General features: G+C 35.5%; 1 protein-coding gene across 2 annotated transcripts in view; it reads left to right on the top strand.

Annotated features, from left to right (window-relative positions):
- Positions 1–15,702, top strand: part of XRN2 (5'-3' exoribonuclease 2) — a 113,518-nt gene that overhangs the window by 47,486 nt on the left and 50,330 nt on the right. For both annotated transcript variants that reach the window (XM_045833092.1, XM_045833093.1), the window contains 6 exons: positions 285–416; positions 8,296–8,414; positions 10,732–10,867; positions 12,049–12,156; positions 12,259–12,348; positions 12,984–13,056. In XM_045833092.1, coding sequence (XP_045689048.1) covers positions 285–416; positions 8,296–8,414; positions 10,732–10,867; positions 12,049–12,156; positions 12,259–12,348; positions 12,984–13,056 — 658 coding nt within the window. The remainder of the gene's footprint in view (positions 1–284; positions 417–8,295; positions 8,415–10,731; positions 10,868–12,048; positions 12,157–12,258; positions 12,349–12,983; positions 13,057–15,702) is intronic.

Genomic DNA, 15,702 nt, shown 5'->3' on the forward strand with positions numbered 1-15,702 from the left:
AAACATAATAGAACAACCTAATGATATTTGAATAGATTTTCTGTATATATCATAACAGTGATTTATATATACTTTTAGAGCAGAGTTATTAAATATTACAGACTGTTGTTTACTGGGTAAGTTACAATCAAATTAGTGTCAGTAACTCTGTGATATTAATGGAAATCCATATTTATCTTTTAAGTGCTTACAGTGGGGACTCTTATTTTGTTGCCTTTTTTTTCTTCCGGTCATCTGTGCTGTGATTTAATTTTAAGTTCTACATTTATTTCTCTTTACGTTAGAGAGATCAACCAGCTTTTACTCCTGGTGGAATATTAACCCCCCATGCCTTGGGTTCAAGAAATTCACCAGTTTCGCAAGTAGCCAGTAATGTGAGACAAGCAGCCTATGAAATGAGGATGCAGAATAACTCTGTAAGTGACTGCCTTGTATGTGGGATTGAAGAGTGATGAATATCAGATGCCTCTTGCAGCTGTGTGTGAATTTTGTTACTTAGCTAGGAGTTGTTTTATAGTTTTTTTCAATTTCTTTTGCCTTGAAATATTTCTAATTTTGTTAAATTCACTTTTATCAATATGAAATATCTAAGTGATGTGAAAAAAGAAAATATGTGTAAATATATACACATCTAGCTAAGTGGCTGTAGTGATTCTGTAATGCAAATAGGCCAAAGGAACTACGTGATGATGCTAGAAGCATGATATGGTTATACAAATGTCTCATAGCTGAGACAAGATAAGAAGGTGGGTTATACAATTTCCCTTTTCCTTTCCAGGGATCAGTGATGGTCATTTTGCAGAATAATATTCCACATTTGTCAAATATAGGTACTCTTGACTGCTTAAACTCTCATTCTCCAACTCAGCTTCTTGTAATAGTGCCAACAGACCATGAGCTCACAGCACATGGAGGGGTGAGGGAATAGACCATCAACTGACATTCTCAGACAGCAGATAATCAAAGTTACTACTTATTTCGGGCCAGTAAGCATGAGTGAGAGAGGGTGTATTATAGAGGGAGGCAAGATAGTACACAATCATTGCCATGATATACCCTAGGAAATGGCTTAAGTTTGGATGTTTAATTTTTATTCTGATAGTTACTATATTGATGCTAAATCCTTTATTACAGGGCAATACTATATGCAGAAGTTTGGCCATATCAGGAGACTGATTGGATTTGTATTGCCATAAACTCATACCTGGAACTTTTTTAGGGACTTTAGATTTGGAGTTTGAGAACTGAGATTTTGCATCTCTTGGGAGAAGCAGCCTTCTGTTGTGTTTTTGTTCTGTTTGACTTTTGTTTTCTTGTCTTATTCCTTAAAGCATTAGTAGAGTGGGATGTGGAGGGTCAGTGAAAGGGATTGCAATGAGACACGGATAGAACAGAAGAAAACTGATGCCCATCATTTAAGATGATAGTGATTACAGTCCCCTCAGAGTAGAACTGAGAGTAACAGATATTCTCAAACAGCATGTTGATAATAGAATACTTTTCTCTTAATCTCAGGGAGGCAAGAAGGTTTAAACTTTGCTGGCTATGATGCTTTGTGAAAGATTCCAATATTCAGATTTTACAGGACTAGACCCACTATTGACTAATGTCTGCCATGGGAGTGGGAGTGGCAAGATTGATGATTAGGTCGCATATTTGATCATGCCTTAATTCCTCTTGACACAATTATTCCTTTTGGGGTCTTTGTATGGAGGGATTTTCATCTAGAATGTTCCAAATTTAGAGAAATGAAGTAAAATTATAAAATTCATTTAAAATAGTGATGTTACTTTAAAGAGGAACTTTTAAGGTTATGTTTTATTTTTTCTGCATGTTTGATGTATTTAGTCTCTAGTAGTTGATGAGTGTCTACTGATGGTCTGCATTGTTAATGCTCTATTAGATAGCTTTTGTTTGCTCATAAATGTTTTTATTTATTTTATATAAGTGCTTTTAGATGATACATTCTGAAGTGTGCTTTCATTATGTCTGTGGCCAGTCTTAGTTTAATAAGATTGATTGCAAAAATAGTATTTTCAAATAAAATTTGAGCCCTGACTGGTGTGGCTCAGTGGATTGAGCACTAGCCTGTGAACCAGAAGGTCATTAGTTCAATTCCCATGCCTGGGTTACAGGCCAGGTCCCCAGTAGGGGATGCAAGAGAAGCAACCACACATTGATGTTTCTCTCCCTCTCTTTCTCCCCCCTTCCTCCTCTCTAAAGATAAATAAATAAAACCTTTTTTTTTATTTTAAGCAATTTGAAGTGGCATGAATCTGGTATGTTCAGGGAAGAATACTTTTATTGGAAAAGATGGCGCAGAAAGGATAACTAGTAGATTTAGTACTGAAGAACAAATACCTTTTTTTTTTCTTGAAAGTATGTTATTTTTGTTACCTAAAGATAGAGTTTATATGTTGTTTGTCAATTTGGGAAAGTTTGCTTTTTATAACAACTACTCTGTACTAGTTCTGGCCAAGATGGAAGCGTAGATAGAGAAACCTTTTGCTTCCTCACAAAACCAAAAGGAGAAAAACAACCAATCTAAAATCAGTAAACAACCAGAAGTTCCAGAAAATCAAACTGCGTGGATCTCCAACATCCACGAAATTAAAGAAACAGTCAAAGAGAACAACCAGACTTGTAAGGCAGCAAAAGGACAGAAACTGTGGTGAGGTGGCTGACTATGGGGGCAGGGCTGGCTGCAGAGCCATGGAAGGCTGCTTAAGAGGAGCTGACTTAAGGGAAAACTGAAACTCAGAGGTAGTTGTGGACTACAACAACCGCTGCTGCGCTGGGAGAAACCCCCAGTCTCACACCAGAGTTGGTTGAAGAGTGAGCTAGAGAGGAGCAGGGGAGCTGCATTGTTGTCTCGCTAGCCCCTCCCCCAAAGGCAGTGCTTTAGCACAGCAAAGACAGTTGCCCTGGGCTGGTGAATACTGAAGGCCCCTCCCCCTTACAACTTAACAGGGGCCCCCCCAGCAAAGAAATAGGGCCAAAATGAAAGAACAGTTCAAAACCACAAAAAGAGAACTAAGCAATGAAGAGGTAGCTAACCTATCTGATGGAGAATTTAAAGCCCTGGTAATCACAATGCTCACAGAACTGATTGAGCTTGGTCAGAAAATGAAAGATATCCACAACGAAATAAAGCAGAATATTCAGGGAACCAACAGTGACAGAAAGGAAACCAGGACTCAAAACAATGATTTGAAACAAAAGGAAGAAATAAACATCTAGCCAGAAAAGAATGAAGAAACGAGAGTTCAGAAAAATGAAGAGAGGCTTTTGAACATCTGGGACAACTTGAAACGTTCCAATATCCAAATTATAGGGGTGCCAGAAGGAGAAGAACAAAATCAAGAAATTGAAGACTTCTTTGAACAGATAATGAAGGAAAACTTCCCCAATCTGGCAAAGGAAATAGACTTCCAGTAGACTTCGTGAACTCACGAAGCCCAGAGAGTCCTAAAGAAGTTGGACCCAAAGAAGAACACACCAAGGCACATCATAATTACATTAGCCAAGATTAAAATGAAGGAGAGAATCCTAGAAGCAGCAAGAGATAAGGAAACAGTAACCTACAAAGGAAGCAGCAAGAGATAAGGAAACAGTAACCTACAAAGGAGTGCCTATCAGACTGTCAGCTGATTTCTCAAAAGAGAGCTTGCAAGCAAGAAGGGGCTGGAAAGAAGTATTCCAAGTCATGAAAGGCAAGCACCTACATCCAAGATTACTCTATCCAGCAAAGCTATCATTTAAAATGGAAAGGCAGATAAAGTGCTTCCCAGATAAGGTCAAGTTAAAGGAGTTCATCATCACCAAGCCATTATTATATGAATTGTTAAAGGGACTTATCTAAGAAAAGGAAGATCAAAAATATGAACAGTAAAATGACAACAAACTTATAACTATCAACAAATGAACCTAAAAAAATGAAAGAAAGAAAAACAACAAAAACTAAGCAAACAACCAGAACAGGAACAGAATCAGAGAAATGGACATAACATGTGGGGGTGGGAGGAGAGGAATGGGGGAGAAAGATACAGGGAAGAAGAAGCGCAATTGGCAGGCATTAAATAGACAGGGAGAGGGCAAAAATGGTATAGGAAACAGAGAACTCAAATAACTTATATGTACCACCTATGGATATGAACTAAGGGAGGGTGCTGGAAGTTTGGGGGGTGCAGGGTGGAGGAGGATAAAAGGGAGGAAAATGGGAAAAGTGTAATAGCATAATCAATAAAATATAAAAATAAAAAATAAATGTAAAGCAGCATTTCACAGGGCCCCCCCCCCAAAAAAAAACCAACTCTACTTAGTTGATAAAAACATAACACTCATAATTTGATCTAAATGGATTTAGATCAAATCTGTTGGGTTTCAAAAATGATGATGAGCCCTGGCCAGTGTGGCTCAATTGGTTGGAACATCATTCCAAAACCAAAAGGTTGCAGGTTCGGTTCCTAGTCTGAAAACATGTGATCTCTGGTCCAGGCAAATGCAGAAGGCAACCAGTTGATGCTTCTCTCCCACATCAGTGTTTCTCTCTTTTCCTTCCTGTCTCTCTTAAAGCAATGAAAAAAAAAATGTCCTTGGGGAAGGATAAAGTGGATAAAAACAATAATGATGATGAGCCCTGGCCAGGTAGGTCAGAGCATCATCCCAGTATGTCAAGGTTTCTGGTTTGTTCCTCAGCCAGGGCACATGAAGAATCAACCAATGAATATATAAGTGGAACAACAAATAAGTGTTTCTTTCCCTCTCCCTCCCTCTGTTTCTCTCCCCTCTTTTTCTCTCTCTGTCTTCCTCCCTACCCTTCTCCTCTCTATAAAACCAATTTTTTAAAATTTATTGATTATGCTATTACAGTTGTCCCATTTCCCCCCTTTATTCCCCTCTGCCCTGCATACCCCCTCCCATCCACATTCCCCATCCCCCCTTTAGTTCGTGTCCATTCGTCATACATATAAGTTCTTTGGCTTCTACTTTTCCTATACTATTCTTAACCTCCCCCTGTCTGTTCTCTACCTACCATTTATGCTACTTATTCTCTGTACCTTTTCCCCCTCCACTCCCACTGATAACCCTCCGTGTGATCTCCATTTCTGTGGTCCTGTTCTAGTTGTTTGCTTAGTTTGCTTTTGTTTTTGTTTTAGGTGTGGTTGTTAATAACTGTGAGTTTCCTGTCATTTTATTGTTCATGTTTTTTATCTTTTTCTTAGATAAATCCCTTTAACATTTCATATAATAAGAGCTTAGTGATGATGAACTCCTTTAACTTGACCTTATCTGAGAAGCACTTCACCTGCCTGCCCTTCCATTCTAAATGATAGCCTTGCTAGATAGAGTAATCTTGGGCGTAGGTGCTTGCCTTTCGTGACTTGAAATACTTCTTTCCATCCCCTTCTTGCTTGCAAGCTCTCTTTTGAGAAATCAGCTGACAGTCTTATGGGAACTCCTTTTTAGGTAATTTTCTCCTTTTCTCTTGCTGCCTTCTGAGATTCTCTCCTTATTTTTAATCTTGGGTAATGTAATTATGATGTGCCTTGGTGTGTTCATCCTTGGGTTCGTTCAACTTTGGGACTCTCTGAGCTTCCTGGACTTCCTGGAAGTCTATTTCCTTTGTCAAGTTGGGGAAGTTCTCCTTAATTATTTTTTCAAGTAAGTTTTCCTCTTCTCCTTCTGTTACCCCTATAATCCAGATGTTGGAATATTTAAAGATGTCCTGGAGATTCCTAACTCTCTCCTCATTTTGTTGAATTCTTGTTCCTTCATTTTTTTCTAGTTGAATGTTTCTTTCTTCTTTCTGATCCACACTGTTGATTTGAGTCCCAGTTTCCTTCCCATCACAATTGGTTCCCTGTACATTTTCCTTTATTTCATTCAGCATATCCTTCATTTTTTCATCTAATTTGTGACCAAATTCAACCAATTCTGTGAGCATCCTGATTATCCGTGTTTTGAAGTGTGCATCTGATAGGTTGGCTATCTTTTCATTGCTTAGTTGTATTTTTCCTGGCACTTTGATCTGTTCTTTCATTTGGGCCATTTTCTCTTCCTCAGTGCACCTACTATGTATAAGGGGCAGAGCCTGATGTGTTCACCAGGGCAGGGTATCCCGGGTGGCTGCCTTGTGACACTGTATGAGGGGGAGGGGTCCAAGAGGGAACAATGGCACTTGCTCCACTCTCTGCTGGTTTTCAGTCACTTCCTCTGCTAGCCACAAGCAAAGTGGGTCCTTCTGGTACTGATTCCCCGTGGGTGGGTTTGTGTACATTTTAGAACCCTGTGGGTCTCTCCAACAAACTCTTGTGAGGCTGGGAGCTTCTCCCTCTGCAGCCTCAACCCCCACAGTTGTTTTCAATTGGTGGTTTGAGGCTTTATTTCTCCATGCTGGAGCCCTGGGGCCCTGGGTTGCGTGGTCTGTCTCGCTTCCCAGTTGTTTCTCCTGGTGTATCTGCGTACAGATGTGGGACTGCCCGCTCCAGTAGCTGCTGTCCTACTGGCCAGCCGCCACCTTGTGCACCCGGGTCCTCCAGCTGCCGCTTTGCCGAGAGTATGGATGAATGTTTCTTCTTTAACTGCTTGGTTGTTGGACTTCTATATAGTTTGATTTTCTGGCAGTTCTAGTTGTTTTTTGTTTTTAAATTGTTGTTGTCCTTCTTTTGGTTGTACAAGGAGGCACAGTGTGTCTGCCTACACCTGCATCTTGGCGGGAAGTCTAAAACCAATTTTTTTTTTAATGATCATAACTTACTTAATGGTGTTAACCTTGTGCCAGGCAGCTAGTATGTTATTAATCTTTCACACATATTATTTTATTTAACCCTTGCAATAACCTGTAAAGAGATCAAACATTATCATCTATCTCTATTTGAAGCAGAGGCTGACACAGGTTAAATAAAATGTGCAGGGCCATACAGCCAGTAAAGATTAGACGTACTGTTTCAAACTCAGATCTGTTTGTCTAAAAATACCCATTTCATTTTCTAAGTGCAGCAGTTCTTCCTGAATTTATTTTTATTAATGTTAAGTTTTTGACAGTATTGGCCATATAGTATCATGATAAAATTGATATTATACATTTTAAAAGGGGCAGTGTCATAAGCTCTATGAAATATAATTTTGCTGTGTTGTAACTTTTCTTGGCCTATAGTGTGAACTACCTTTATGGTAAGGTTTTAGTTAAATAGTACTAAAAAAGCCTTCTGAGCTCTCAACTTAAAAATAATTTAATTTACTCAAAATATCTAATATACTGTGAATAACAGAAGGAACTTGTACCATGAAAACCTTTTCTGCCTATGGTTTTGTTCATTTAACATAAAACTGAGATTTCGGAAGATTATAATTTTTATATTAAATATTAAAATACTTTCGGGTGCTACTATGTTCATTGAGTTAGGCACAGAGGGAAGATAATACTGATAATACATTTTAAAATTATTTTTTATTAATTTTTAGAGAGTGAGGAAGAGGAGGATGAGAAGAGAGATCTGGATTTGTTGTTCCACTTATGTATGCATTCATTGGTTCATGCTTTTATGGGCCCTGATCAGGGACCAAACCCGCAATCTTGGTGTATCAGGATGGCACTCTAACTCAGGATGCAGTCGGGGCCAGTAGTAATAATTCACTTTAAAGTAATACTTAAAGTGGCATCTAAGTCTGAAATAATAAAATCCACATTTTCTGAGATAACTAATAGATTTTTATTTGTACATTGAATTTTAAAACAGTATATATAAAATAACTTAACAGTTATCTTGCAGAGTCTCAACAGTTGCTTTTCAGAGCAGTTGTACTAGGTTGAACACTTAGCATTTAATTTCGTTCTCACCAATATTGAATTTTTAATGTATTATTTATAATAAATTTATACACATATATATTTTTTCCAATTATAACTTTGTGTAGTTGATAGAAAGTGATTATGAATTTGTGACATGAGGGAACTACCAAAGGAAAAAATACTTAAGTCCTATAATTTTAAATATGTAAAATTAAATTTTTCTTTTTTCATTTGAAACAATCTTATCCTTGAAACGTTCTTTTTTTTTTTTTTTAGTGTAAGCCTAAGGAGTTTGGTAAGCTCTCAGGCTTATTATTTGTGGAGAGGTGGAGTAGGCCAAGATCAGTCTTTATACATTCTAAATACATTTACCATATCTGTTTGATAGCTTTTTAAAAAATGTGGTATCGTGAAACATAGTGGTAATAGAAGTTTAATGTAACATCTTATGTAAAATGAATAATTAAATCCCTCCTCTGTAATGTTGCAATTATCCACAGAGTCCTTCAGTATCTCCTAATACAAGTTTCACTTCTGATGGTTCCCCGTCTCCGTTAGGAGGAATGAAACGAAAAGCAGATGACAGCGACAGTGAACCTGAGCCAGAGGATAACGTCAGGTGAAGCCATTTTCTTCATAGCATTTTGTTAGCAAATTGCTGAAATAGGTGTGATCTAATTAATGCTATTTAGCTTAGAGCAGTAGTGCCTTCAGATGCTTGCCTGTGGTCTTTTTATCCAGTAGTAATTAATGTGGACGGTTAGAATAGTCAGTAAATTCCAGTGACATGTGTAAACTATCACTGTTAAACTTGTGTTTATATTAGTATGCATGCAGGTTTTCATCCTCCAAAACCACTTTTTCCTCTGAGACCAGGCACTAGATCAGCTAGACATGAGGTATTTTCAATCAAGTTACTTTTGAGATTAAATTTTCAAGTTGCTTAACTCAGAAAGTTCAGTTACACTTGGATACTTAATATATTTTGTTTTAATCATCTAATTTGAAAAGGTTATTTTTCAAAATGAAATTGCAAAAGACATTTGGTTAAGAGATGAATATGTATATTTTGAAAACCTCAAACTTGAGTATGCACAATTATATTTCAGGGAGAGAAGTTTCCTTTAGCTGTATATTTAAAATAGAAAACTTTGATTATTTAATTTATTTAGAAGGTTTTTGGTCATTATATAACAATAGTATGTTATTACTGTTACACAACAGCCTCTTGTGTAATTAAATCTAGTTTTGAAGCCTGGGCTCCAAATACAAAAGACCAAGGATATCAATAATTGTAACTTATGAATTTAGCAAAATGATATCAGAGTTAAACAAATAATGGTCCGCAGATCGTGCTGCATTTATAGGACATGGTTGGTGTTTGTATTTATGATTAGAAACCTCACAACTGTCGTGTGTGGTACTGAATTTTCCTAAATGTTCTTTGATGTGAAATTCTGAGTTTTGTGGTGGCTTGTAACAATTACCTGATCTGAGCTTTTATTCTCTGATTGTATAATTCTGGACTTACTTCTTAGAGTGCTTTTTGTTTTACTGTGTAGCCATTATATCAGTGAATACTAGCTTAATAGTTAACTTGATTTATTTAGTACGTTATTGTTTAATCTTGTTCCTGAAGACAATAAAGGTAGAAATGTTAATATCAAAAACATATTTGAGGTTTTTAAGCATTTATTTTACTGATAGTATCTGTAAAATAGTGCTAATGCACATTATGGATAGTAGATATTTCTCCTACTTGATGTTCCGTGAATCCTGTGTGTATGTGTGAGAGAGAGAGAGAAATTAAAATTGATATGGTATATTCTGAGACACGACTGCCATTAATTTGTAAGATTTGGTGCATAGTAGAAAATAGCCCTTTAGTGGGGAATCATCTTGATGTTCTTGATCTGTCCTGGTGTTTGTCTTTTTATTTTAAAGTCATCTTTGCCTCCTTTCCTTCCTTCAATAAAATGGTTAAATGTTTTTGAGAATGAGAAATGAGTACTTAAAAAAACATACTTTGGGTGAAAATGGGGTTCTTCACATTGTAGTTTTGGTGATTAGTGATGATTTAGTGAAGTGATTGACTTGCTTCTCAGTTAGCAAAGCATACATACATACCTTAAGCCAACAGCAACTCTTATCTCAGATAGGGATAAGCGGGCCCAAGGGTAGAATAGATACATAATGTCTGCTTGGTTCCCAGATTATTGTCTTATAAACCATATTTTACCTTTTAAAATATTAATTGTGCAAATTATTTTTTAAAAAAGCAATTTGGCTTTTTTGTGTATTTTAAATTTGTTTTAACAAACGGAGGAGCGTAACCAACATAAAATATCTGCAGTATTTGAATCTTAAAGTGTAGTTTTAGGATTGTTCCACAATCGAAAATATGTAAAAGAGCCCTACTGGTATGGTTCAGTGGATTGAATGCCAACTTGGGAACCAAAGGGTTGCTGGTTCGATTCCCAGGCTAGGGCACATGCCTGGGTTGCTGGCCAGGCCTGCAGTAGGGAGCGCGTGAGGGGCAATCACACATAGATGTTTTTCTCTCCCTCTCTTTCTCCCTCCCTTTCCTTCTCTATAAATAAATGAATAACTACATTTTAAAAATTAAAAAAATAATAACATGTAAAACAGTGTGAAAATTTGAGCAAAGAAGTATTATTAAAGTAGCTTAAAATGGTTATTCTTTTTTTAGTTTTATAATGGCCTTACTAGTTCATGTTTTGGTTTTTGATGTTTAAGTTTATAATAATCCTGTGAAAGTAGACTTTTTAGAAATAACTAAATGAAACTGTATTGGTATTACTGTTTAACAAATTTACATTTTACCTGGATGCTAAATGTAAGTTGATTTGGTGATAAATTGGTAGACAGTTAACTGCAGATTTATTCTACGTGAACTGGCTTCGACTGGTTTTTAGGCTATGGGAAGCTGGTTGGAAGCAGCGGTACTACAAGAACAAATTTGATGTTGATGCAGCTGATGAAAAATTTCGTCGTAAAGTTGTACAGTCTTATGTTGAAGGGCTCTGCTGGGTTCTTCGATATTATTACCAGGTATAAAAAGAATTATTTTCCTCTAAATCTTCAGCTAACTTTAGGAAGATAGCAATTTCTATAATAATGTGTGTTAATGAGCTATGTTCTGAAATTAAACCCAGACCCCCTTTAATAAGTTTCTTATTTAGAAGTTCATTACCTTAAATAGTACTTATTTGTAAAGCTCCTTAAATGTTAATATATAAACAAAGCTACTTTTTGTTGTGTTAAAGAATTTCATCATTAAATTCTGTGGCTCACTGTACTTTGTCTTTAATGTGATTAAAATTGGCATTTTTTAATAATCTGGAAAATTCCAGTAACAGTTTGAAAGGAATTTGAATGATATCCTTTCCTCCATGTAATGTATTGATGTTACATGAAGTACATTCTGACTGGAGTAATCTCTGACTGAAAGCTTTTGATAATTGAGATGTCAGACTGGTGAGAGATTAGGTAAACATATGTAGGTTATAACATTGTTAGATGATACCTGGTATGGAAAGCAAAGTTAGGTTTGGTGTGACCTGGGAATAGATGAAATTTTTTGGTAAGGAGAAATTTCATTTTATGCACTAAACAAAAACACAGTATTGATTATAAAATATTCTAATTTCATATTTTATTCATACCCTTAAGATTTTAATTCCCTAGGCACAGAATCAAAACACATGTCAGGAAGACTCCTCTTTTCTATGACTATAACTTGCTTTTGCTTTCTTTTTGAATGGTTTACTTAAATATTTTTATAGTAAATAGAAAGTTGCCCCATGAAAATATAATAGGGAATTGCAAAATGAAACTTTTGGCTGTTTTATTCTCAGTCTTGTTTCAGTGATGCCCCTTACTCATCTGTATAAATTCAGTGTCAGCTGCAATGGCTGCTTTTCGTTATATTTGATAATGGCAGCTATAGAGTTGTAGAAAAATGTCACAAAACATATTTTAAGGATAAAAATCTTAACCAAATTATGTCTGTAAATGTAAAGTTTCGTGTTGATTGATTATTAAAGATGCTTTGCAGAAACTTCAGATTTAATCAAAACAACATTTAGTACTTGTGAAAAAATTAATATATTGAATATATAGTAGAAGTTGTGTGCTTTATCAGTGGAATATTATAGGTTAATAGTCTATTATTTGCTTTTATGCTGTGACTATTATTAACAGATTTTTGTTGTTGTTTTCAATGATTGTAGGGCTGTGCTTCCTGGAAGTGGTATTATCCATTCCATTATGCACCATTTGCTTCAGACTTTGAAGGTATTGCAGACATGTCTTCTGATTTTGAGAAGGGCACTAAACCGGTAAGCTTGATTATTTAGAACCATTTAATTTCATAGAATTTTGGCTTAGATAGAAATTGTGTCTTATCTTAAACTTATCTTCAACTTTTTTCTTCCTTGAAGTTTAAACCACTGGAACAACTTATGGGAGTTTTTCCAGCTGCAAGTGGTAACTTTCTACCTCCATCATGGCGGAAGCTCATGAGTGATCCAGTGAGTCTTAGTACTTGGACTGTGTTGGTAACTGCGTTTTTTTCATATGTTTTACTAACATTAATCACAGTTGCTTTTGCATCTCAGTTGAAACAGTGTAGTAAAGAAACAAAATAAAAGTATTTGAGTTCTGTATATTTTTCACGACTTTTTCCCTCTGCATTTCTTTTCATTAGTACCCTACCCCGTAAATAAAATAGATTTGTGTTTTGGAGAAATTCTTATGACAAGTTGTTTTGTTCTCAGCTTGTTTTCACTTGTTCCAGCCCTGTGTGGTGGTACAAGAGCTCCGAATACCGACCTATCTGAAATCACTCTGAGCTTGTTTTGTGTGCTAGCTAAAATGAGTGAGACCAACCCAGGAAGCAGGAATTATTAGTCAGTAAACTAGCTCACTGTCTTGGGTCCACAGTTGTCAGCTCTACAATTCTATAATAATGACTTTTCCCTCATCATTTAAAATAAATTTTTTTTACTAGATCTGGGATTAATGACCTTATATCTTAGCAGTTTTTAGAAGGAATGAAACCTCAGTGTCTCATTAGGCTTGATAACTTAAATGAAAATTTTATCAAATTCTATGTAACAGAACATGTAACTTTTGTTTTGAATCTTTACTTTTCTCCCTGATATAGGATTCTAGTATAATTGACTTCTACCCTGAAGATTTTGCTATTGATTTGAATGGGAAGAAATATGCATGGCAAGGTAAAATTTAGACATTATTTCTTTTAGATAAAGTAATTTTAACTTGTTGGTAAAACTGAGCAAACATGACTTATGGGATGAAAGAATTTTTATAAAAGATAAATATTTTAAGAATTATGTTAAAATTTAATATTTTTTATTTAAATTGGGACTAGCAATGATTAATAGTAATTTTAATAGTAATATTCTGATAAACAGTAAAGTGAGTTGAAATAGATTAATTATCATATCTTTTGTCTCCTTTGATTAAATTATGAGACTTGGGCCTTGCTTATTCCAGTTAGTAGCTCATCGACACCTTGTTAGGTTTCTAAGAGAGTGGGTCTATGAAAATTGACTTGTACTCCATGAAAACTTTTGAAAAATATGTTAGAAATTTAGCTTAAATACTTGACATTAATCATTAGTTAAAATTATTATTTTCTCATACCTCTGTTCACAGATTTTGTAAGAATGACAATATAAAATTAGTACTAAATTCAAGATGCTATTCACCACTCAACAATGTGTGATGATGACTGACTATAAAACATGATCAAGAGTCTCACACAGTAAGATAAATATTGTACCACACCAGTGCCCCTTTCAGCAAAATCATTTTAACCATTTCTTCTACCATATATGAGGGAAGACCTCCCCCAAAACCATAATTATCTTCTGGAGGACAGGCCCCTTGTAGTACATGCTTCCCCAGCTGGGTGAGTGTTCTAGAAACCCATCTGTACCACTGTACCAACTGGTGGTGTTGTGAGAGGCTTCATTCAGCTTAAGTGAAATTATTTCAAGACTCAGCATGTTTTCCCATTTCGTGGTGGGTGATTTAGGAGCTCAACTGCCCGCACCTTACTAAGAGTTCAGTTTTTCATCAAAAATGGCATGAACCCCATGCCCCACCCTTCCTATTCACTTGATCTTGTCCCAAGGAACTGTTTTTGTTTCCCCATAAAAAAGCCCTCAAAGGAGAAACATTTTGCTCATGTGGAAGAGATGAAACAAAAAACAGCAGAAGCAAAAAGGCATCAAAATTGACAAGTCCAAAAGCTGTTTTGAGCAGTGGAAAAAACATTTCAGTAGGTATATTGCATTAAATGCAGAGTACTGTGAAGATGACTGAAGTTTAAATATGAAAGAATAAATACACAAGTTTTTATTCTTTCCAGGTTTTATTTTTGGATCCCCCCTCATATTTTTCTGCAATGTACTCAACTTAGGCAAGATAATGCCTGAGTAATTCTGGGATAATGCCTAAGAGAAAATATGGTAAAATCATATTTTCATCATAAATGATGTCATATTTTCTCTTTTTCCTTAATTATTCCCTGTGATATGGATGGATGACCAGTAAAATGACTCAAAGAGAGTTATGGGACAAAAGGAGTTAAGTAATAATTTATAGTTAAAAATCATTTTTTGAGATTTTTAGGGTTGACTTTTGGTTTGTATAGTAACAGAAATTTCATTTGCTTTAATGGAATTGAATGGAATGATAATGGGAAATGTAACCCATTGAATGGGGTTAAGTTTTGTGCTCTGTGGTCATATTTTGTTATACTCAAATGGATTGGGTGTTAGGTGGTTTTTGAATGTGCTTTGTGATGAAAGAGGAGGGACAGGAGAAGGGAAGGTGGTAAAGTAAAAATACACATACTATATTTATGTTTTAAATTAGCATTTGCATGGGTTTGTTAAATAAATATGTAAGTTTGCAGATGATTTGCTGATTATATCCCTGTATTATAGTATAAATCCTTGGGAGGAAAAGTAAGCTAATCACAATAGTTATAATTTTTCACATCCTCGCCAATATTTGTTAGTTTCTGTTTTTGTTTTTGTTTTTGTTTTTTATAATAACCATCCTAATGGGTAGGAAGTGGTACCTCACTTCTTTTAACATTTATTTCTTTAATGATAATTGCCAGTGAGCATTTTTTTCATGTACTTACTATCTATTTCTGTATCTTCTTTGGTAAAATGTTTATTCATGTTCTTTGCTTATTTTTGAATTAATTTTTTGTTGTTGTATAGTAGGGATACTTCATGTATTCTGGACACTAGTCTCTTACATGACATGCATATATTTTCTCACATTCTGTGGGTTGTCTCTTCACTCTGTTGGTAGTGTTCTTTGATGCATAAAAGTTTTTAATGTTAATGAAGTTCAGTTTTTATTGGACCTCTTGTTGCCTCTGCTTTTGGTATAATATTCAAGAAATTATCGCCAAATTTAATGTCATGAAGCGTCCTCTCTGTTTCCTTCTAAGGGTTTTTAGTTCTAGTTCTTACATTTAGGTCTTTGATTCATTTTGAATTGATTTTTATATATGGTGTAAGGTAAGGCTTTAACTTTATTCATCTGCATCCAGTTTCCCAGTACCATTTATTGAAATGATTGCCTTTTCCTTGTTGAATGGTCTTGGCCCCCTCATTGAAAATCATGTGACCGTATATAGTGAGGGTTTATTTCTGGGCTCTTTCTTTATGTTAATCAATATGTCTGTTCTTATGCCAGTACCGTACTATTTTAATTAGTCCATTAGCCTGTGTCATACTAATTAATTACTGTAGCAATAAGTTTTGAATCAGAAGGTGCAAGTCCTCCCGCTTTATTTTTCTTTTCCAATATTTTTTTGGCTATTTGGGGTCCCT

Source organism: Phyllostomus hastatus, unplaced genomic scaffold (genome assembly GCF_019186645.2).
Source record: "Phyllostomus hastatus isolate PE091 unplaced genomic scaffold, TTU_PhHast_1.1 phas_contig_17, whole genome shotgun sequence".
Lineage (NCBI taxonomy): Eukaryota > Metazoa > Chordata > Mammalia > Chiroptera > Phyllostomidae > Phyllostomus > Phyllostomus hastatus.